Source organism: Triticum urartu, chromosome 2A (genome assembly GCF_056163025.1).
Source record: "Triticum urartu cultivar PI428250 chromosome 2A, HENAU_Tu73, whole genome shotgun sequence".
Classification (NCBI taxonomy): Eukaryota; Viridiplantae; Streptophyta; class Magnoliopsida; order Poales; family Poaceae; genus Triticum; species Triticum urartu.
This window is the reverse complement of record NC_141874.1, coordinates 731,520,585-731,543,274: the sequence shown is the minus strand read 5'-3', so window position 1 is coordinate 731,543,274 and position 22,690 is coordinate 731,520,585. Positions and strand designations below refer to the sequence as shown.

At 44.5% G+C, this 22,690-nt stretch overlaps 5 protein-coding genes across 12 annotated transcripts; all 5 read right to left on the bottom strand.

Moving 5' to 3' along the window:
• Positions 1-305: 305 nt before the first annotated feature.
• On the bottom strand, positions 306-873 carry LOC125540177 (uncharacterized). Its single transcript, XM_048703765.2, has one exon. It carries the CDS (start codon positions 720-722, stop codon positions 450-452), a length of 273 nt encoding a protein of 90 aa, XP_048559722.2. The 5' UTR covers positions 723-873; the 3' UTR covers positions 306-449.
• A 2,494-nt stretch (positions 874-3,367) lies between these two features.
• Positions 3,368-3,919, bottom strand: LOC125540181 (uncharacterized). Its single transcript, XM_048703768.2, has one exon. It carries the CDS (start codon positions 3,738-3,740, stop codon positions 3,489-3,491), a length of 252 nt encoding a protein of 83 aa, XP_048559725.2. The 5' UTR covers positions 3,741-3,919; the 3' UTR covers positions 3,368-3,488.
• Positions 3,920-4,892: 973 nt separating this feature from the next.
• LOC147987315 (uncharacterized) lies at positions 4,893-12,698 on the bottom strand. 8 transcript variants are annotated; one of them, XM_087540300.1, is made up of 2 exons: positions 12,501-12,698; positions 4,893-5,070 (listed from the first exon to the last, which is right to left on the bottom strand). In XM_087540300.1, the coding sequence occupies exons 1-2, from the start codon at positions 12,696-12,698 to the stop codon at positions 4,999-5,001; spliced, it is 270 nt and encodes an 89-aa protein (XP_087396426.1). In that variant the 3' UTR covers positions 4,893-4,998. The 8 variants fall into 8 exon arrangements, with proteins under 8 accessions (XP_087396426.1, XP_087396424.1, XP_087396421.1 ...); XM_087540298.1 differs by having other exon boundaries at positions 4,893-5,104; positions 12,532-12,698; XM_087540295.1 differs by having other exon boundaries at positions 4,893-5,145; positions 12,549-12,698.
• A 3,024-nt stretch (positions 12,699-15,722) lies between these two features.
• LOC125540178 (uncharacterized) lies at positions 15,723-16,282 on the bottom strand. The gene has a single exon (XM_048703766.2). The coding sequence runs from the start codon at positions 16,137-16,139 to the stop codon at positions 15,867-15,869; it is 273 nt and encodes a 90-aa protein (XP_048559723.1). The 5' UTR covers positions 16,140-16,282; the 3' UTR covers positions 15,723-15,866.
• Positions 16,283-20,930: 4,648 nt separating this feature from the next.
• On the bottom strand, positions 20,931-21,591 carry LOC125540179 (uncharacterized). The gene has a single exon (XM_048703767.2). The coding sequence runs from the start codon at positions 21,345-21,347 to the stop codon at positions 21,075-21,077; it is 273 nt and encodes a 90-aa protein (XP_048559724.2). The 5' UTR covers positions 21,348-21,591; the 3' UTR covers positions 20,931-21,074.
• Between the last annotated feature and the right edge of the window lie 1,099 nt (positions 21,592-22,690).

Below are 22,690 nucleotides of genomic sequence, written 5' to 3'. Positions count from 1 at the left end.
GGCAGATCAATGAACAAAACAGAAACTAAATGGATTGCTTGATGACACCTTCAATATAGATCTGGGAATTTATCATGTGTCACTTCAACACCTGCAGATAACACCTTCATGTGTGCTGCAGACTGAAGAAATTCAGCATGTTTGCTAGGAAGTAGGAACATGAAGTACTTGTAAGTTGTAATGCCATACGATCAAAGGCCGGGTTCAGAGATAACGGAATAGCTGTAAGGTGAAACCAAATTAAAGCAAACAATGCATATTCCTCATCGAGGGAACTAAAAAACAAACAGACAAGAGGAGCAATATGAACTGAAGTAACAGAAATTTGTCATCATCATCATCCTAGTTTTTACAAGGGAAGCCAGCTAGTACCAAGTTTCTGCATCGTGGTTTCAGGCCATAGTACCAAACACAGAGACGCCTAGCTAGTACTACCAAGTAGGCAGCTTCTAATTGGGACCCCAGCAGCTGAGGTACATCACCGTCCTCAGCCCTTCCTCGGCCTTCTCCCCTTGCCGCCTCTCCGCCACCGCCGCAGCAGAGGCTGGAAGCTGCTTGGCGCCCTGCGAGACGCCCCCGCAGACGTTAGCCCTGGCCTTGGCTGCCCGATGGATGTATTTGAGGGCGTAGTTCCAGCGGCAGAGGCCGACCTGGTCCTTGAGCGCCTCCACCGCGCCCACGCTCATCGCCACCATCCAAGACGCCTTAGCAGCGCCCGCCATGATCTCTCTCTGTGCTGCTGGTCTGAAACTCCGAAGTAGGTGATGACTGAAGAGTAGTTGTCGAGTGTAGAGTGTGGACTTTGTGATTGTGAATGAACTGAGATGAAGGCTGATTGATGCTTGTGTTGATGAGAGGGAGAGCGGGGCTGGGATGAGATTATATACACGAGGAGGGCTGGGAGGTCCGGAGCAAAACAGTGGACGCGGACATTGGTTTTTCAACGAACCCGGGTGCCTCCGGAGTCATCACTCTGCTACTACTCTGCTTCTTCACGCCGCAACTATCGCTGTCGTGCCGTTTTGTTTATTCCCTGTGGAAGCGGTGGTTTTGGCCATTGCGAGAGAGTCTGGGATTGGCACAAGCCGACAGAGATAAGATATGAATGACGGATAGGTAATGTGTGTAGATATTCAAATGTTATTGCGACTTGCGAGTACTAATATTAGTTGTCTTAGAAATAGAATCCATGGAAATACTGTAGAACTATTGTTCGTAGGCTAAAAAATGTGAGAATTGTCGAAGTTACTGCTTCATATAAAGCAATTTTGTAGTAGCCATAGAGGTGGTTTTGCACACGTAGTAACTAAGTGTGCAAGTAAAATTGGAAGAGAACATGAATAAAATGGGTAAAAGAAAATACATTTTAGAAAACATAAAAAATCGGGTAAAATGTTAGAATTTGGAATTGGGTAGTTATCATAAATATTCAGGAAATCATGTAATCTGATAAAATTCAAAAGATTTAATTTTCTGAATTTATTTCTTCAAATTTAAATATTTCTTAGTTTCAATACATTTTGAAGTATAAAAGGTTGTCCGCAAATTTATTCCTTTCGACCATTTCTTTCCACTGCTCTTCATTTCCAAGTATTTTATAGAAAAAAAATCATAAATAAACATATATTGTTCAGCAAATGTCTAAAGTTTTTATTCTTCTATTTTCCCATCTTTCACATGCTTTGTCAAAAAAGCATTGTGGTGAGTATGCTATGATGTTTGCAAAATCACTTTCAATGGGGTCATAATACAAAATCTAGAGGTTTCGACACTTTATGGACAAATAATTTTTTCATTGGAGACGCGGAGCCAAATTTAAGGGTTGATAAAGGTTGAAGAGCCATATTTCCCCATAAGGAATAATATGAATTTTGTGTATGCAAAATCGTCGGGCCAACATGATGGTAAGACAACTATAAATGTGTCTAGATACAAATAGACAATTTGACACTTGGAGACCAGAAATTTCCAACATTGTAGTTTTATACTTTGACAATTGATGTAGCAAAATATATAGTTCTTAAAATATACAAAAAAAAGATACATGGCCCTGCCAATTAAAAAAGGCACTGACCACATCTGACATGTAAAGAGGAGAACAAGGGGCACCGATTTTGCTCATTTTTCTTGCCTACCATGATTCATTATGTTCCGCTTTATTTTATTTTAGTTTTCCTCTGATGATTTACAGTTTTTATTATCATTTGTAGGCTGGCAGGAAACTTATGGATCAGGATCAATTTTTCGGGTCTCTGCTTTTGCTCTGCCTGTCGAAGTAGCGAACAGAACAGAGCAACAGGCAAAGCTTGTGACCAACTCCAAGCAATAATCTTCCAAAAGAATACTAAGCAAAAGAGCTGTTTGAAGGGCAATGCAAACCTTATTTTTTTGAATCAGGTAATGTGAACTCAAAGTGGGGTAAGATTTCATCATTATCATCATGGTGAGACATATTTACAATCGGGAGGGAATTAAACAGTCACACGGCATGGTTGTTGCTTGAGGCTGGAGCTAGCAGAACTTTAGAAACACCTCTTGCTAACTAGCACTTCCTGTGTAAACTAATATAAGACCGTTTACATCACCATTAGGACGGTCCTCGACCCTTTCTCGGCCTTCTCCGCTTGCCGCTTCTCTACTGTGGCGGCGGCCGCCGGAAGCTGCTTCTCTACTGTGGAGGGTAGAATCCGTTAAGTGTCCCTAAAAAAAGAATTTGTTGAGTAAGTGAAGAATTGACTGGTTGTGTTGATGAAAGGAAGAGTGGGAGACGGACGTTGTTTCTCCTTTTCCAGGATCCCCCAGTGCTTTCGGGGTCTTTCACTTGTGTACACCGCACCTCTCATTATCGTCCCGGTGCAGAGGGACTGCTCCCAGTAGTGGCAGTTTTGACAAATAAAATTGATGCTTCGAGAAGGTTATTTTCAAAAGAATTTTCGAGCATCGATTTTGTTTTTTCCACGTCTTCCAACAATGTCATGCCATGATGAAACTTAGCAAGCAATCAAAACTTTTGTCAATGTTTACTAACAAAAATTAGAAGCACATCCAGCAGGTCGACTCCATCAAAGTACACAAAGCTATAATCTCTAACAGCCACCGCTTGCAGTGACCCGGAGGTGTTCGAATTTGATCAAAGAAGATGTGAAATCTTGGAGGGCAGCCGGGTGTATCGCCGAGATCCAACTCCCCTGTTCTATCCTTTCTTCAGAGTTTGGCTGTTCGGTATAGGCAGCTGAAGTTCCTCTGTTTTCTGTATGCCTCGTTTTGCTGAGTTGCGCTCCCCATGTAACTGAACAGGTCCTCTCTTGACAAACATCAACCTTTGGCCTTTCAAAAGACAGTCATAGAAGCACATGGACAAGGAGGGTGATATAAACTCATAGCCGAAATTTTCATCATCATCATCGTGCTGTATTTACAATCGATCATCGGGTTGTCACATACGCACAAGCTGCAACGAACACAACACCCCTAAGATACTACTACTCCTAATTTGGGCCCCAGCAGCTGAGGTACATCACCGTCCTCAGCCCCTCCTCGGCCTTCTCCGTCACCGTCGGCGCGGAGACCGGAAGATGCTTGGTGCCCTGCGAGACACCACCGCGGACGTTGGCCTTGGCAGCTCGGTGGATGGACCCGAGTGCGTAGTTCCAGCGGCAGAGCCCGGCTTGGTCCTTGAGCGCCTCCACCGCGCCCACGCTCATGGCCACCATCCACGAAGCCTTCGCCTGAGCAGCCATCTCTTCTCCTCCTCCTTGTCCTTGCCTGGCTGCTGGCAAGGATACTGAATCCTTGTGTATAGTAGTAGTGGACTTGCGAAGTTGTGGTACTGAAAGAAGGAGTTGATTTCTTGAACTGTCTCACTGAAGCCGATGCTTGTCCGTGCTGATGGGAGGAAGAGTGGTAGTGGTCCGGGATTATATACAAGAGAGCCCGAGCTAAACAGGCTGCCGCGGGCCCTGGTTTTCTAGATACCGGGTGCTCCGGCTCCCAGGCGAGCACTTTTGCTTGCTTGCGCCGCAGCCGTCGCTCTCGTTCCGGCACATTGGGCCTTGGTTTTGTCCGTTACGACCAGACAAGGCAGAGAGATAAGATTAGATAGGGGTGACGCGCACGCAGGAAGACATGGTTTCCACCATACCAGGGGCCGTGTGAGCTTCGTGTCAACGTCAGATGGAGGAGACACCGGAGTCATCCATGTGTGCGCTTCAGGCAAACATCTTGATTATTGTTTATTACTAATAATATAAATACATGTTGGTTACTTCCGAGAAACTCGTGGTATTGATACTATGCTGATACCGACACTGTTGTATTAATGGAAAGAGGTTAACATGGTTCAAAAGAAAAACTCGTGGCACTCAAAACGTATGGGAACTCCTCTTGTTCAAAAGCCAATTCATCTGCCTGCATGACCCTAGGAAAGTTAGAAAGAAAAACACGTGACCTGCCTTTTTGGCTCTTCCTATAGCTCTGATCAGAAACCCTCCCGATGGTAAGGATCAGTTAACTAGTATTTAATGTGGACGAACCAAGTAACTGGAGGCAGGTCAACGAGCAAAACTGAAACAAAACGGATTGCTTGATGACACCTTCAGTATTGGGAATTTATCATGTGTGTCACTTCAACACCTGCAGATGACACCTTTCTGTGTGCTGCAGACTGAAGAAATACAGCATGTTTGCCATGAACTCAGTCGCTCAGTAGATCGGCAAAAATGAAGTCCTTGTGAGTTGTAATGACATACGACCAAAAGGCCGGGTTCAAAGACAAGGGAATAGCCAAAACTAAAGTAAAGCATCAATTCGTATTTCTCATCAAGATAACAAAAAGGCAAGCAGATAACTGAAGTAACAGAAATTTGTCATCATCATTGTGGTTTTTACGACGGGGGGTTCCACAGGAAGCCAGCTAATACCGAGTTTTTACATCGTGGTTTCAGGCCATGGTTGTTGCAGCAAACACACACACGCCTAGCTAGCACTAAGTTGCAGCTGCTAATTTGGACCCCAACAGCTGAGGTACATCACCGTCCTCAGCCCTTCCTCGGCCTTCTCCGCTCGCTGCTTCTCGGCCACCGCCGCCGCAAAGGCCGGAAGCTGCCTGGCGCCCTGCGAGACGGCGCCACGGACGTTGGCGCTGGCCTTGGCTGCCTGATGCTTAGTGTTAAAAGAGATAACTGGCCTTAGCATTTTTCTAGCAAGGGAGTACAATAGTGATTTAGGAGTAGATCACTGGACAGCGGTCAAAATTATCTTTAGAAAACTAAGGAAATATTTCTCGGTTATGGAGGTGATAAAAGAGTTCGTCATAAAGAGTTACGTCGATCTAGATGACTCTAAGTCTCGATCTAGATACATATTGAAAGTAGGAGCAATAAGATAGAGTAGCTTCATGCAGAGTATTGTAGACATAGAAATTTGCGAAATACACACGGATCTGAATATTGCAGACCCGTAGACTAAACTTTTCTCACAAGCAAAACATGATCACTCTTTGGGTGTTAATCACATAGCGATGTGAACTAGATTATTGACTCTAATAAAACCTTTTGGGTATTAGTCACATGGAGATGTGAACTGATCACATAAAGATGTGAACTAGATTATTGACTCTAGTGCAAGTGGGAAACTGAAGTAAAATATGTCCTAGAGGCAATAATAAAGTTATTATTTATTTCCTTATTTCATTATAAATGTTTATTATTCATGCTAGAATTGTATTAACCGAAAACATAATACATGTGTGAATACATAGACAAACAGAGTGTCACTAGTATGCCTCTACTTGACTAGCCCGTTGATCAAAGATGGTTATGTTTCCTAAACCATAGACATGAGTTGTCATTTGATAAACGGGATCACATCATTAGGAGAATGATGTGATTGACTTGACCCATTCCGTTAGCTTAGCACTTGATCGTTTTAGTTTACTGCTATTGCTTTCTTCATGACTTATACATGTTCCTATGACTATGAGATTATGCAACTCCCGATTACCGGAGGAACACTTTGTGTGCTACCAAACGTCACAACGTAACTGGGTGATTATAAAGGTGCTCTACAGGTGTCTCCGATGGTACTTGTTGAGTTGGCGTAGATCGATATTAGGATTTGTCACTCCGATTGTCGGAGAGGTATCTCTGGGCCCTCTCGATAATGCACATCACTATAAGCCTTGCAAGCAATGTAACTAATAAGTTAGTTGCGGGATGATGCATTACGAACGAGTAAAGACACTTGCCGGTAACGAGATTGAACTAGGTATTGAGATACCGACGATTGAATCTCGGGCAAGTAACATATCGATGACAAAGGGAACAACGTATGTTGTTATGCGGTTTGACCGATAAAGATCTTCGTAGAATATGTAGGAGCCAATATGGGCATCCATGTTCTGCTATTGGTTATTGACCAGAGAAGTGTCTCGGTCATGTCTACATAGTTCTCGAACCCGTAGGATCCGCACGCTTAACGTTCGTTGACGATATAGTATTTATGAGTTATGTATGTTGGTAACCGAATGTTGGTCGGAGTTCCGGATAAGATCACGGACATGACGAGGAACTTCGGAATGGTCCGAAGATAAAGCTTGATATATGGGATAATAGTGTTTGGTCACCCAAAGGGTTCCCGAATTCACTGGAAGGGGTTCCGGATGTTTCCCGAAATGTTTGGGTACGAGAACACTTTATTTGGGCCAAAGGGGAAGCCCATAAGGTTTTTGGAAAGCGCAAAAGAAAGTTTTGCAGAGTCCAGGGGCCAGACGCCAGGGTCCCAGGCGTCTGGGTCCAGACGCCGGGAACCCTGGCGTCTGGCCCTGGAGTCCGAGAAGGACTCTTGCCTTTTGGGTGAAACCGACTTTGTGGAGGCTTTTACTCCAAGTTTTGACCCCAAGGCTCAACATATAAATAGAGGGGTAGGGCTAGCACCCAAGACACATCAAGAAACACCAAGCCATGTGCCGGCAACCTCGTCCCCTCTAGTTTATCCTCCGTAATAGTTTTTATAGTGCTTAGGCGAAGCCCTGCGGAGATTGTTCTTCACCAACATCGTCACCACGCCGTCGTGGTGTCGGAACTCATCTACTACTTCGCCCCTCTTGCTGGATCAAGAAGGCGAGGACGTCATCAAGCTGAACGTGTGCTGAACGCGGAGGTGTCGTACGTTCGGTACTTGATCGGGACGGATCGTGAACGTGTACGACTACATCACCCGCGTTGATAAACGCTTCCGCTTTCGGTCTACGAGGGTACGTAGACATACTCTCCCCTCTCATTGCTATGCATCACCATGATCTTGTGTGTGCGTAGGAATCTTTTTGAAATTACTACGTTCCCCAACATGGAGAGGCGTCTCGGTCATGTCTACATAGTTGTCAAACCCATAGGGTCCGCACGCTTAACGTTCGTTGACTATAGTATTATATGCGTTATGTGATTTGGTGACCAAATGTTGTTCGGAGTCCCGGATGAGATCATGGACATGACGAGGAGTCTCAAAATGGTCGAGAGGTAAAGATTGATACATAGGACGATGGGTATTCGGACACCGAAAGTGTTCCGGAGGGTACTGGGTACTTATCGGGTTACTGGAAAGGAGTTTCGGGCACCCCCGGCAAAGATATGGGCCTTATGGCCCAAGTGAGGGAACACACCAGCCCTGGTGCGCCCCTATAGAGGCCAGCCCTATGAGGAGGAAAAGGAAAGAGGGGAGGGCAAGGAAAGTGTGGATTAGGATTCCTATTTCCTCCCCCCTCGGTTATATATGGCAGGGAGGCGCGCGGCTTGGGAGGGACTCCAAGTAGGATTCCTCCTACTTAGGCGCCTCCTATGGCTGCTCCTCCCTCCCTCCCACCTATATATATATATGAGGAAGGGGGCGCCTAGCACGCCCCAGACAATTGCTTAGCCGTGTGTGGCGCCCCACTCCACAGTTTACACGCTCGGTCATATCTTCGTGGTGCTTAGGCGAAGCCCTGCGAGGATCACTTCATCATCACCATCGTGTTGACGGAACTCATCTACTACCTCGACGTCTTGTTGGATCAAAAAGGCGAGGGACGTCACCGAGCTGAACGTGTGCAGAACACGGAGGTGCCGTGCGTTCGGTACTTGATCGGTTGGAGCGCGAAGAAGTTCAACTACATCAACCGCGTCGTGAAACGTTTCCGCTTACGGTCTACGAGGGTACGTAGACACTCTCCCCCTTGTTGCTATGCATCTCCATGGATAGATCATTGCGTGTGCGTAGAAATTTTTGAAATTGCATGCTACGTTTCCCAACAAGCATTGTGCAAGGCGTATGATTTTCAGGAGGGTATGCATGTCACCTTCAATCTTGGTGATCCTGAAGATGACATCGACGAAGAGAATATTGACATTTGGGTCCTTGTTGATACGCTTCCACTTCTACCTCTATGTAAGTTTCTCAAACATACTTATTAAGTAATTTATATTGTTTATTTCAAAATAGTCGACAACTTATTTCCGTTGACAGCTTATTTTCATTATTAAAAAAATGTACGGAAGATGGTAGACAGAACCTACTACACTGATGACGCTGAATTAACTCATGAGGAGAAAGATCATCTTATCTCATTCATTATTGATGTTGAGAATTATAATATCAATTATGAAACTCCTACATATTATGGTCAATACGTGCCACTAGCTAGTGCACGTGTTGAACTACGGTAACATCCATGGAGATGGCATGGTAAGATTATTTACTATTACGACATCCATGCATCTTTTGCATATATTCTTCTAAAGCTAAACTACATTACTAACTACGATGTTATTATTATGTTTTTCAACAGAAAATCCCGAAGGATTGTGTGCCTGATCTGATGTTTCCGAAAGGTCACCTTGATGTTACTAGCTTACGACCAAGTCTGCCTAGGCTTCACCATTGTTCATACCGGATTTCTAAAACCGATGAAGACATGATAATCAAAGAATGAAAAAAATGTATGGAAAATCATAGGGAGCTACTTGGAAGCAACATTGTGCGAAGCGCGAGAATTGAAGATAGGATAATCTTCATTCTCCATAATGGAGCGTCAGGGCCTATCTTGTTTTATGCAATTTTACCTTAGAGAGGGTAGTAGCTCCTAGTTGATACTCATGAGCATGTGCTAAAAACAATTAAGTAGGGTTGGTTAGATGACTATAATGATGATGAGTATGACTAGTTATTATGATAACGATGATGAGTTATTAGATGACTATGATGATGATGAGTATGACTTGTTATTATGGTAACGATGATGTGTTATTAGATGACTATGATGATGATGAGTATGACTTGTTATTCTGATAACGATGATGAGTTATTAGATGACTATGTTGATGAGGAGTATGACTTTTTATTATGATAACGATGAGTAGTTGTTATTAATGATGATGATGCTTACTGTTATATGAGCATGATGAGTTATTATATATATTAGTGGGTGAAAGAGACTACTGTATATATATAGTAACTCATCATGATTATAAAATCATATGATGAGACTACTGTATAAAAGTAGTATAAATACAACGCCAATATGCTGCATAAAAATACAGGAAAAGTTAGCAGTAGTGCGACTATAGAGGCGCTGCTGCTATTAGCAGTAGCGCGTTTACTGAGGAACGCTACTACTAAGTAAACTTAGTAGTAGCGCGAAAGCACGGTACTGCTAAAAGTTAGCTGTCGCGCCTTATCAGTAGCGCGCCCACCCGCGCTACTGATAGACATCTGACCCGCGCTACTGCTAAGCTTTTCCCTAGTAGTGCCCCCGAAGCCGTATAACTACGGGTTTGCGGGGCAGATACGGGTCGAAACCCTACCCCCCCCCCCCCCCCCCCCCGCCGCCCGCCGCCGCGTTTCCCTGCGATTCCCCACAGCCTCCGTCGCATTTCTCACCTTCGGTGAGCCTTTCCGCCTCCAGACGTCATGTGGGGCTGTATGTGGAGCTTCGGCCGCAGCTCCGGCGGGGGCGACGACCCCGAGCGCGAGCAGTGTGTCCACGCGGACGGCGCGAGGAAGCGTGCGGCCAGGAAGTGGACCAAGCAAGGCCTCGAGCCGCCGTCAAGGCTCCTCCGTCGCGAGACGGAGGAGTATGACCACCGGCACGGGAGGACACCGTCAAGCGGGAGCCGGAGGAGATCCCGCGCGGAGGCCTCATCGGTCCCGAAGATTACGTCAGCAATGATGTCGAGGCGGTCGCGGACGCGATTGCCGCACGGAGCTTGCAAGAGGAGGAGGAGCGCCGCCGCCACGACGAGGAGATCCAAGAGCTCCTTTTCAAGCAGGCGGTCGCGGCCAACCTCGCCGTGAATGATAAGGACGATGAGTGGCGGCGCGTTAACGAGGAGCAGGAGAAGATGTACATCGACCTCGTCAGCTCCGATGAGGAGAACTGACCGACGACTGAGGTCCTTCACCGTGTCAGCCTCGCCGTCGCGAGCTCGTCCATTTTGGTAGCCGCCGCGAGCCCGCAGATCCCCCCCCTCTAGTAGTAGAATGCAGTATATTTAGTATGTATGATCTATGTAGTATATAATGAACTATGAATGATCAGTGTGGTTGTAATTTCTCCCCCAAAAGCTTTTTTAAAAAATTTATAGTTTCATATACGGGTTTATTCTGCAGCGCATGATTTCACCCCGCAAAACAGATCTTCCTCGAACTGTAAAAGCGTTATGCGGGTCGGCATTATACGGGGTCTGCTAGAGATGCTCTAAGAAGGGTGAGGGAGGCGTCAGTAGCGATCGATTGTGGTGGGTTGCGTCCTGAACCAAGAATGAGAGTCACACGAAAATAAAGCGGATATGTACAAAAAAAGGCAGACGATGTGGGGGTGCAGAGATGTGGGAGGTCGTACGAAAGAGAAGATGTAAAATGTGAGATGGAATATTACATCTTTTTAGATAGTGTTGAAGATAACAATGATGACATACTAAGGTCAACACATAATAAGATAAAAATCGCAAAACATGGTGAAAGCATAAACAATCGATTAGAATGATCAATTTTAATTGTCCATGCCGTTTAGAAATATGATTATCGCTAGAGCCAGATTCACCATTGGGGTAAGCATGGTTGATCGCCTCGAGTCTCCGATGACGATTCATACCTCCCGTACATAATGACCAATAAGAATAAACTAATTGAGCAATGTTGTCGTACGTCGCCCTCCACAAAACTTGATTGTGTTTCGCCAATTGTTATAACTTATTTATACTAAACATTTTTAATTTCTTATATATATATATATATATATCATACTTTCTATACATAATTTCATTTTAAATTGATTTTTAAAAAACAAAAAAATTGTACCTAACAACATAAACCGCAAGTGGTAACTTAGAGTTAACATTTATCAACAAAAAATACCATTGAAATTGCTATAATGACAAACCAACTCCATTTTGTTCTAAAACTTATATTATTTTTTCCTAATATGTTTGGGACATTTAAGTAAGTTAATTCCATCCTTATCAGAGAAAAAAAATAAAATTAGCATTCATAAACAAAATAATTTTATTTATGCGTCTATCTTATTACCTTTGAATATTTTGCGATAGAGTTCTATAATATAAGCAGCTAACAAATATCTTAGTAAAACTTTATTACCTTTGAATATTTTTTATCTTATATCAATCTACTTAATTAATTGGAAGGAAGGAACTACTGTGCACCCGATTGTACCTATTATCTGAAAGTCTGCTTTTATTTATTTTTTCTTTTCTTTGTGTTTTATGGCCCTAGGGCAAAATCCAAATTGCTGGTCTTTCAGTGGAAACTACAAAGATGCGCCTCACTCTGTGATTGCTCTGATCAGAAAGCACATTTACTTATTATTAATGTGGTCTAACCTGGAGCTATATCATGTTTAGTTGAATTACTACTGTGTCAGTTTAGCGAATATACAACAAAGAAATTCAAAACATAATCTCCACGACCTCATCACACATCAGGTCGACTGGAGCCACAGAAAGTACTTTCAACCAATTCAAAGTACTTCTCGTTTGGTCTTGTTTTGGACTAACAAAGCAACCGAAGGCAGGCTCACCAACAAAACTGATACTGATTAAGTACAATTTGCTACGAACTCATCACGCATATTAAGTGTACTTGTAAGTTCTTTTTCCCATATGACCAAAAGGCTGAGTTCCGGTATGAGAGATAACAGAACAACACGCAAGTCGTAAGAAGAAACCAAATCAGAGCATGTATGGATATTCCTCACTAATCACCAAGATAATCAATGAGCAAATAGACATGGACTCAAAGTAACATCATTTTTTATCATCATCATCATCGTGGTATTTTGCAATGGGAGATTCCACAGGCAGCCAGCCAGGTTGGCCATGGTTGTTGCAGCAAACAAAGGCATGCCTAGCTACTAGTACCAAGTTGCAGCTCCTAATTGGGACCCCAGCAGTTGAGGTGCATCACCGTCCTCAGCCCCTCCTCGCCTTCTCCGCTCGCCGCCTCTTCGCCACCGCCACCACCACCGCAGAGGCTCGAAGCTGCTTGGCACCCTGCGAGACGCCTCCGCGGACATTGGCCCTGGCCTTGGCTACCCAGTGGATGGATCTGAGGGTGTAGTTCCAGCGGCAGAGCCCGGCCTGGTCCTTGAGCGCCTCCACCACGCCGAACCTCATCACCACCATCCAAGACACCTTTGCCCCACCCGCCATGATCCCTCTGTGTGTGGGTGGAGACGACACCACTAACTGATTCGTTGAAGTCTGAACTATGTGATGCTTGGTGGAGCATGGACTTTGTGGTTACGAATGGATTGAGATCAGGACTGGTTGATGCTTGTGTTGATGAGAGGAAGTGTGGGACTAAGAGGAGGTTATTTACAGAGATGTACTTTGAATGCTCTACGGTAAAAGCCGAGTACAGACAGAGTGGTAGAAGAAGATACCATCCAGTATTAGCAATGCTTTTACCCTTCCCAAAGCAAAGGAAAAGTAGCCAGCCTTTTGACCTCGTATCTCGTTTGCTACACTGTCTGGCTCCGTGCACCCACTCCCCGGACGCTTCAAAGACGCATGCATCCCTGTGGTGTGGGGATCCATTCACAAAACCCCAGTCCAAAATCTTCCAACCTTTGAGCTTTTCCTCCCACATCGGCAGCCATGTGATAGCCACCGGCCAGTCCTATGACGCATCCGCGTCCCCCATGCCTCCACCCTGCTCACCCATGTACCGACTTCCCGCCCCCGCCACCGATTTTCCCGGCCCAACGCTTTCAAGACCGAATCCTTCCACTACCGCCACCTCTTCCCCCACCGCAGATTCAACCAGCTGCCCCGCACTTTCAGTACGGTCAAGACCATGGCCTCCTCCACCACCATGGTCAGTCATTTCCGCCAACTCTCAGCACCCTCAACACCAGGGCCAGACGGGCCGAGCACCGCCACGCCCAGACGGGCCGACCACCGTAGTACCACCACACCCAGATGGGCCGACCGCCGCAGGTTCACCACCACAACCAGACGGCCCCATCTCAGATGGGCATCCCTTTGGAATGCCATCACCATCGTTGCAGACGCACAGTCCCGATCATTGTGCAGCACTGACGTAGCCCCCGATGCCTCTACATTCGCACGACACGGCGCCATGGTCTTCATCTTTGGGTCTTTTTGACAAGCCAACGCTGGCGCACGGCGCGATGCCCCCACCCCCTCCGTCCGGTTGGCCTCCACTTCTGCTCGGTCCATCGCCATGGGCGTCACCAACCTTGTCGTTCGTCGGGACGCCATGGCCGGCATCCTCGTCGTCTGTCGGGATAACTTATTTATACCAAACACTTTTATTTATTTTACATATTAAATTTGCTATACATAATTTTGTTTTAAGTTGATACTCCTTCCAATTCAAAATAAGTGTCGTAGTTTTACTTTAAGACATTTTTTTATTGGAGAGAGTACAACATTTAAAAAAATTTGTCTACTATACCTAACAGCCTGAACCCCAAGTAGTAACTTAGAGTTAAATATTATTAAAAAAATATTGAGATTACTATAATAACAAACCAACTCCAATTTGTAGTAGAACTTATTTTTTCCAAATATGTGTGGGACATTTAAGTAAGTTAAATTCCATCCATATAAGAGAAAAATTAGATGAGCATTAATATACAAAATAATTTTATTTATGTGTCTATGTTATTACTGTTGAATATTTTCCTATAGAGTTCTATAATATAAGCGGCTAACAAATATCTTAGTACAAGTTTGGGGAGGACAATTTGTTTGTCTTAGTTGTAAGTATTCTTTATCTTATATCGATCAGCTTATTAATTGGAAGGAACTACTGTGCACCCGATTGTACCTATTAACTGAATGTCTGATTATATTTGTTTTCTTCTCTTTTGGTTTCATGGCCCTAGAAAGATACGGAGTAACTTTGATGTGCCTCACTCTATGATGGGAGAATATCATACGAAAACCAACATTCAAAGAAAATTTCATGGAAACCATGTTTGAACGATTCAAAAAATTCTGAAAAATGTGAAATATTAAGAGGATGATTATCTATCGTCATGTAAAGTTTCAAGTTAAAACACATTTCAGGATGCGAGCTATGAAAAGGACAAATTCAGCAATGAATAGCGATGTTACTGTTCAGCACTATTCAATGCTGATTTTGTTTTTCTTCGTAGCTCATATCTTGTAATGTGTTTGAACTTGAAATTTTGCAAGGCAATAGAACATCACTCTCTTAACATCCCATAATTTTTTGAGATTTTTTTTATACCGCAATAGAACATCACTCTCTTAACATCCCATAATTTTTCGAGATTTTGATACTTCAAAACATCATTTTCATGTGGTTTTCATCGGTTCCACCGAATGTTGATTTCCATATGATATTTTCAGTGATAGTTGTGACCAAAAAGCACGTTTACTTATTAATGTGGACATGTGGTCTAATCTGGAGCTGTATCATATGTTTAGTTGAATTACTACATACTATTGTGTGAGTCTAGCGAATATACAACAAAGAAATTCAAAATATATTCGTGCTCGTCGCACATCAGGTCGACTGGAGCCACAGAAAGTACTTTCTTCAACCTATACGCAAAAAAAGAAGAAGAAAAGAAGTACTATCAACCAATTCGAAGTACTTCTCGTTTGTCCGAAGGCAGGTCCACCAACAAAACTGATAAGTACTAAATGGATTGGTTGCTTGATGACACCTTGAGTACAGATACGAGGATTCATCCTGTGTGCCATTTTAAAGTGTTGCAGACTGAAGAAATTAAGCATGTTTGTGTCGCGCCCGTGAGTCGGGCCACTGCATTAACTGAAGATCAAAGGGAAACGGAGACAGCCCAGTCTGTTTAGCAAATTGCGTGTGGGTGAGCTGGCTGTGCCTAGGTAGGAGGCCGATGCCTACTGTATATGTAACTGAAGATTGGTCTGGGTCCAGGAGTGCATTTATTCAGAACTGAGATAGAACTCACCTGCTCTCCTCCCCTCTTCTTGTTGTGCCTGTATCCCCAGATCCTCTTGTTGGACACTGAAAAATTGATCTGAACCTATTCAGTGTGCTGCCACTAGGTCCTTGACCTGTTGATCGTTACAATTGGCTACGATTTGTTAAGTGTACTTGTATTGTAAGTTCTTTTTGGGTTGTAAGCAGAAACCAAAACAGAGCATGTATGCATATTCCTCACCAAGATAATAAATAAGCAAATAGACATGGGCTCAAGTAACATCATTTTTCATCATCATCATCATAGAGGTGGTATTTTACAATGGGGGATTCTACGGGAAGCCAGACAGGTTTCAGGCCATGGTTGTTTCAGCAAACTCAGAGACGCCTAGCTAGTACTACCAAGTAGGCAGCTTCTAATTGGGACCCCAGCAGCTGAGGTACATCACCGTTCTCAGCCCTTCCTCGGCCTTCTCCGCTCGCCGCCTCTCGGCCACCGCCGCAGCAGAGGTCGGAAGCTGCTTGGCGCCCTGTGAGACGCCGCCGCGGACGTTGGACCTAGCCTTGGCTGCCCGGTGGATGGATCTGAGGGCGTAGTTCCAGCGGCAGAGGCCGACCTGGTCCTTGAGGGCCTCCACCACGCCCACGCTCATCGCCACCGTCCAAGACGCCTTAGCCGCACCCGCCATGATCTCTCTGTCACTCTGTGTGCTGGTTGTCTGAAACTCTGAAGTAGGTGATGACTGAAGAGTAGTAGAGTAGCTAGTTGTCGAGTGTAGAGTGTAGAGTGTATGAGTGCCTGTGGTTGTGAATGAACTGAGATGGCGGTTGATGGTTGTGAATGAACTGAGATGAAGGCTGATTGATGCTTGTGTTGTTGATGAATGATGAGAGACCGGGAGGAGCTTAAATAGAGGAGGGAGGCTGGGAGGTCCGGAGCAAAACAGTGGTCGAGGACGTTGGTTTTCCAGGATACCGGGTGCTTCCCTTTTGGACTCACTCTGCAGCTACTCTGCCTGTTCACGCTACACGTATCGTTGCCATGTCGTTTTGTTTATTCGCCGTGGAAATGGCGGTTTTGGCCATTGGTACAGTCTGGAATTGGAACAAGCCGCCACAGATAAGATCAATGACTGATAGATAATGTGTGCCAACATCCAGCAAGCAGATCAAATCTTATTGCGACTTGGGAGTACGAACATTGGTTGTCTAGGTAGACTTGAAATAGCATCCATGGAAATGCCGTAGAACTATTGTTCGACAGTTCTAGGCTAAAACGTTAGAATTGTTGAAGTTACTGCTTCATAGAAAGCAGTTTTTTAGTTGCCATAGAGGTGGCTTTGCACATGTGGTAACTAAGTGTGCAAATAAAATTGCAAGAGAACATTAAAAAAATGGGTAAATGAAAAATGCATTTTAGGAAAAACAAAAAAAATCAGGTCAGGTTTCATGAATTTTAGAATTAGATAATTATCATAAATATTCAGAAACCATATAATCTGATAAAATTCAAAAGATTTAATTTCCTCAATTTTAAAATTATGTCCATTGTAATACATTTTGAAATATAAAAAATTGTTCACAAATTTGTTCCTTTTGACCAATTTCTTATGTAGCTCTTCATTACCAAAGTTTTTTGTATAGACAAACAAATCCTAAAATAAATATACATAGTTCAGAAAATGTCTGAAACTTTATTGTTCCATTTTCTCATCTTTCCCTTGCTTTGTCAAGAAAAAAGCATCGTGGTTATTATGCTACCATTTATGCAAAACCACTTTCAATGGGGCAAAATACCAAATCAAGATTTTTTTTTTGTACTTGATTGACAAAGAATTTTTTGCGTTCGGAGCCAAATTTAAGATTTAACAATAGTTGGAGAATCACCCCCCCCCCCCCCCCCTAAGGAATACTATGAATTCGGTGTATTCAAAATCATCGCGTCAACTTCATGGTAAGACAACTATAAATGTGTCAAGATGCAAATCTAGACGTTTGACACTTGGGAGACCAGAAATTTCCCACATTGTAGTTTTATACTTTGACAACTGATGGAGCAAAATATATATTTCTTAAAATATACAAAAAAAGTATATAATCCATGGCCCTGCAAATTAATAAAAAGGTATAACCACTTGTGATATGTAAGAGCATCTCCAATAGATGATGCAAATTTGGAGATGTAAAAATATGTGTTGTATAATTTACATCACAAAAAAGTGTATTTTACATCTCCAAAAAAGAGGCAACTCCAACCGATGATGTATATTCGTGATGTAAAAGTCCAACTCCAATAGATGATGTATTTGAAGATGTAAAAATAGTCGGCATGAGCGTCAGCGGCCGAGCGCCGAGAGCCGGAAGGAGCAGTGGTAATAAGTGCGTCGGCGGCCGAGCGACGAGAGTGGGGAGGTCGAATGTGCACGACGGGAGCTCGGATGGTAGGCGGCTCGACTATGAATCGAGTGGCAGATTGGTCGCGACGGGGTAGCGAGGCGACGGCCGTGCGACGCGAGAAGGTCGAGTCTGGCGGCGAGTGTGCGGCTCGAATCTGGCAGCGGTGGGGCAGCGGGAGGAGGGGGTCCAATCATGTGGCGGCGCGGCAGTGATTCGGCGGTGGAGAGGCGACCAATTCAACCAATTTGGTGGGGGGGGGGGGTGGCGGCGAAGCGGCAACGGATCTAGAGGCGGGGTGGTGGAACAGTCGGATCTAGCAATGGGGGCGGCGACAGCGGCGTGGTGCGGTGGGCGAGCGGCGTGGCGGCGGAAGTATAGCAATACAAACTCAAATCAGCGGTCCTCGGCAGCTACGGCGGTGCGACGGGCAGCGGGGATGGCCGGCGGGGTCGCGGCGACAACGTTTCCGGCCAGAAATTGCTTGCGAGGGAGGCTGGCGGGGGAACTGAAATGAAGCGGCGGCCGGCGGTTGGCGTGTGATCAGAGTTTTACATCACCTAAGAGATGGAGATGTAAATTTGCATCTTCAAGTGTTGTATTTTACATCATCTGTTGGAGTAGCATTTTTGGGCCTTCATGATGTAAAAGTTAGTTATGTTTGTATCTACGAGCATGATTGGTTTGATATCAATATTTGGCTACCCAAATGTTGGCATTGCCAAATATTGGCAATACCAAGACTTGCCAAATGTTGACAACTTTATGTGAGTTAAGCAAGACAACTTGTTACCCAACCAATGAGTAGCTAATATTTGGCACAATACCAAACATTGGCATGCCGATTTTGGGCACCAAACCAATTATGCTCTACATCTTCTATTGAAGATGCTCTAAAGCCAAGAAATTTTAACTGTACAACTTTTCTTCTTCGCTCCTGCTATCGTGAGAACTCTCATATAAGGTTTCTTTGCCTCTCACCGGTGCCGCCACCAGTCTGCCTCATCTCCTATGGTCCTTGGGCCATGGAGTCGTTGTGGATACCGGCCCTTGTCGATGGAAGAGCTCCGTTTTAGGTGCTTTTTAGAGTTTTGTTAGGGTTTGTGTCATGCTTAAGAAGACGAGGCGGCGACGACTTCTTGTAGATGGAATAAGGTTCTCACCGCCTAGCCCCCATCCCGGTGATGCTTCAAGTGTCATCAGAGGGCATGTGGAGGTGTGTTCCAGCGGATCTCGTGGTATCCGGTCAGCGTTTGTCTTCGGTGGATCCGCCTGGATCTGGTCTTCGTTCGTCTACGTCTGTGTGTTTGTAGATTGGAACCTTCCAATCTACACTTTTCTTCATCGACGGTGGTCACTGGTCTAATGCGCTGGTCTTATGGGGTCTTAACACGACGATTTCCTAACTGTCTACTACAACAACGTTTGCCCCGCTCCGAAGAGGGTGGGGCGACGACGGCAGCGCGCCTTCGGTTTGCTCCAGTGCTTGTAGTCGTTGTTATATGATCTATGAACCTGGATGTAAATTTTACTTCTACTGTTCTATGTACTACCTTCTTGGCAGTTGATGAATAGATAGAAAGTTTTCTAAGAAAATTGTATAACTTTTTTTTAAAGCAAGCAATCACCTTTGCAATGCAGTAGCCAAATATTTTAAGTTTCTGCGCCGACTTAACCGGAGAAACTTATCACCTCAGGGCTCAGGCTCATGTTATGGAGATATGACAATAAGACCACATACGAGTATGAGAGCTTGCAGGGGGAAACCGGAGGCGCAACACATGGTTCCCACTTTCAGCACCACATGCTTCGTTTCTGCGCTTAAAAAAGACGCATGTGAGGTTGCACGAATAGTGGAAAGATGCATATTGTACTATCGAAAGTGCTCTTGTGAGCTCACCCTTTGCTACAGTACAATCGAAAAAAATACTTAAAAAGTTCAAAAAAATCTGAATTTTTTTACAACAAACATTGATGTGTTTTTCACATGCGTGCAAAATTTCATGACAAAGTGACATTCATGCAGGTCTCGGTAAAAAAAACAAAATCGATGCTCCAAAATGCTTTGAAAAACAGTTTTCTTTCGAGCATGATTTTGTCTTTTTTGCCGAAGCCTCCACAAATGTCATTTCATCACGAAAATTTGCACGCAAGTGAAACACACACCAATATTTGTTGACAAAAAAATTCAGATTTTTTCGAATTTCTTAAATAATTTTTGATTTTACTATAGCAAACGGTGCATGTGATCTCGAGCTCACATACTCCATGTCCACTGTACTATCATATTCATTTGTGTATAAAACTGAACCTACGAGACTGATTCGCAACAAAAAAAAAGGTTTGATTACCATCTATACAGGCTGGCTGAAAAATGAGGACCAGGATCAATGCTCTGCCCATCGAACAGAGCAACAGGCAAAGCTTGTGCCCAACTCGAAACAATAATTGTCCCAAAGAATTTGAAACAAACAGATCAGTTCGAAAGGCAATTCAAACCTTTCTGAAGCAGGATAATGTGAACTCGAAGTGGGGAAAGGTTTCATCATCATCATCGTGATACGTATTTACAATCGGCAGGGAATTAACCAGCCAAGTTGTTGCTAGAGGTTTCTAACAGAGGCTGGAGCCTGGAGCTAGGAGAAAACACCCCAGCAGCTGAGGTACATGACGGTCCTCAGCCTTCCCCGCTCGTCGCTTCTCGGCCAAGTAACCAAGTAACTGGAGGCAGGTCAACGAGCAAAACTGAAACAAAACGTATTGCTTGATGACACCTTCAGTACTGGGAATTTATCAAATGTGTCACTTCAACACCTGCAGATGACACCTTCATGTGTGCTGCAGACTGAAGAAATACAGCATGTTTGCTATGAACTCGGTCGCTCAGCAAATTGGCAAAAATGAAGTCCTTGTGAGTTGTAATGACATACGACCAAATGGCCGGGTTCAGAGACAAGGTAATGGCCGAAACTAAAGTAAAGCATCAATTCGTATTTCTCATCAACATAACAAAAAACCAAATTAAAGCAAACAATGCATATTCCTCATCGAGGGAACTAAAAAACAAACAGACAAGAGGAGCAATATGAACTGAAGTAACAGAAATTTGTCATCATCATCATCCTAGTTTTTACAAGGGAAGCCAGCTAGTACCAAGTTTCTGCATCGTGGTTTCAGGCCATAGTACCAAACACAGAGACGCCTAGCTAGTACTACCAAGTAGGCAGCTTCTAATTGGGACCCCAGCAGCTGAGGTACATCACCGTCCTCAGCCCTTCCTCGGCCTTCTCCCCTTGCCGCCTCTCCGCCACCGCCGCAGCAGAGGCTGGAAGCCGCTTGCCGCCCTGCGTGACGCCGCCGCGGACGTTGGCCCTGGCCTTGGCGGTCCGGTGGATGGACCTGAGGGCGTAGTTCCAGCGGCAGAGCCCAGCATGGTCCTTAAGCGCCTCCACTGCACCGACGCTCATCGCGACCATCCAAGACGCCTTAGCCGCACCAGCCATGATCCCTCTCTATGCTGGTGGAGACAGCAGCGCTGACTGATCTGTTGATTCTGAACTAGGTGATGACTGAAGAGTAGTAGCTAGTAGTCGAGTGTAGAGCACAGACTTTGTGGTTGTGAATGAACTGAGCTCAAGGCTGATTGATGCTTGTGTTGATGAGAGGAAGAGTGGGATTGGGAAGAGATTATATAGAGGAGGGAGGCTGGGAGGTCCGGAGCAAAACAGTGGTCGCAGACCGTTGGTTTTCCAGGATACCGGGTGCTTTTGGAGGCGTCGCTCTGCTGCTGCTCTGCTTCTTCACGCCACACCTGTCGTTTTGTTTATTCGCCGTGGAACTGGCAGTTTCGGCCATTGCGAGAGTATGGGACTGACCCAAGCTGGCCCGATAAGGTCGGAATGACGGATAGATAACGTGTGTTAAACAAATTTTTTCTGTAGCTCTTCATTACCAAAGTTTTTTTGTATAGACAAACAAATTCCTAAAATAAATAAATATATAGTTCAGCAAATGTCTGAAACTTTTATTGTTCTATTTTCTCACTCTCCCTTTCTTTGTCAAGAAAAAAACAGAGTGGTGATTATGCTACCATGTATGAAAAACCACTTTCAATGGGGCAAAATACCAAATCTAGACGTTTTTTATACTTGATTGAAGAAAGAATTTTTTTGGGTTCAGAGCCAAATTTAAGATTAGACCATGCAGGCGCGATGGATACCGGCCCTTGCCGGCGGGAGGGCTCCGTTTTTACGTGCTTTTTCAGAGTTTTGTTAGGGTTTGTGTCATGCTTAAGAAGATGAGGCAGCGACGGCTTCTTGTAGATGAAATAAGGTTCTCCCGCCTAGCCCCCATCCCGTTGATGCTTCAAGCATCGTCGGAGGGCGTGTGGACGTGTGTTTCCGGCGGATCTTGTGGGATCTGGTCGGCGTTTGTCTTCGATGGTTCCGTCTTGATCTGGTCTTCGTTCGTCTATGTCGGTGTGTCTGCTGGTTGGATCCTTCAGATCTATACTTCTCTTCATCGGCGGCGGTTGTTGATCCGGTGCGCTGGTCCTATGGGGCCTTGCTACAATGACTTTTCGATTATCTACTACAACAATATTTGTCCGGCTCCGATGAGGGAGAGGCGATCACGGCAACGCGTCTTTGGCTCACTCCAGTGCTTGTAATTGTCGCTAGGTGATCTACGGACCTGGATGTAAATTTTACTTCTAGTGTTCTCTGTGCTACCATGACAGTTGATAAATAGATCAAAAGTTTTCTCGAAATAATATTGTACTACAATTTTTTTTAAGCAAGCAATCACCTTTTCAGCGTAGTAGCCAAATATTTTAAGTTTCTACAAC

Coding starts and splice junctions, on each gene's coding strand:
- LOC147987315 (XM_087540295.1), bottom strand. CDS start 12,698: ATGGCGGGTGGGGCAAAGGTGTCTTGGATGGTGGTGATGAGGTTCGGC. Junction 5,146..12,548: donor GGGCCAATGTCCGCGGAGGC/GTCTCGCAGGGT, acceptor CAGGCAGCCAAG/GCCAGCGCCAACGTCCGTGG.
- LOC125540177 (XM_048703765.2), bottom strand. CDS start 722: ATGGCGGGCGCTGCTAAGGCGTCTTGGATGGTGGCGATGAGCGTGGGC.
- LOC125540179 (XM_048703767.2), bottom strand. CDS start 21,347: ATGGCTGGTGCGGCTAAGGCGTCTTGGATGGTCGCGATGAGCGTCGGT.
- LOC125540181 (XM_048703768.2), bottom strand. CDS start 3,740: ATGGCTGCTCAGGCGAAGGCTTCGTGGATGGTGGCCATGAGCGTGGGC.
- LOC125540178 (XM_048703766.2), bottom strand. CDS start 16,139: ATGGCGGGTGCGGCTAAGGCGTCTTGGACGGTGGCGATGAGCGTGGGC.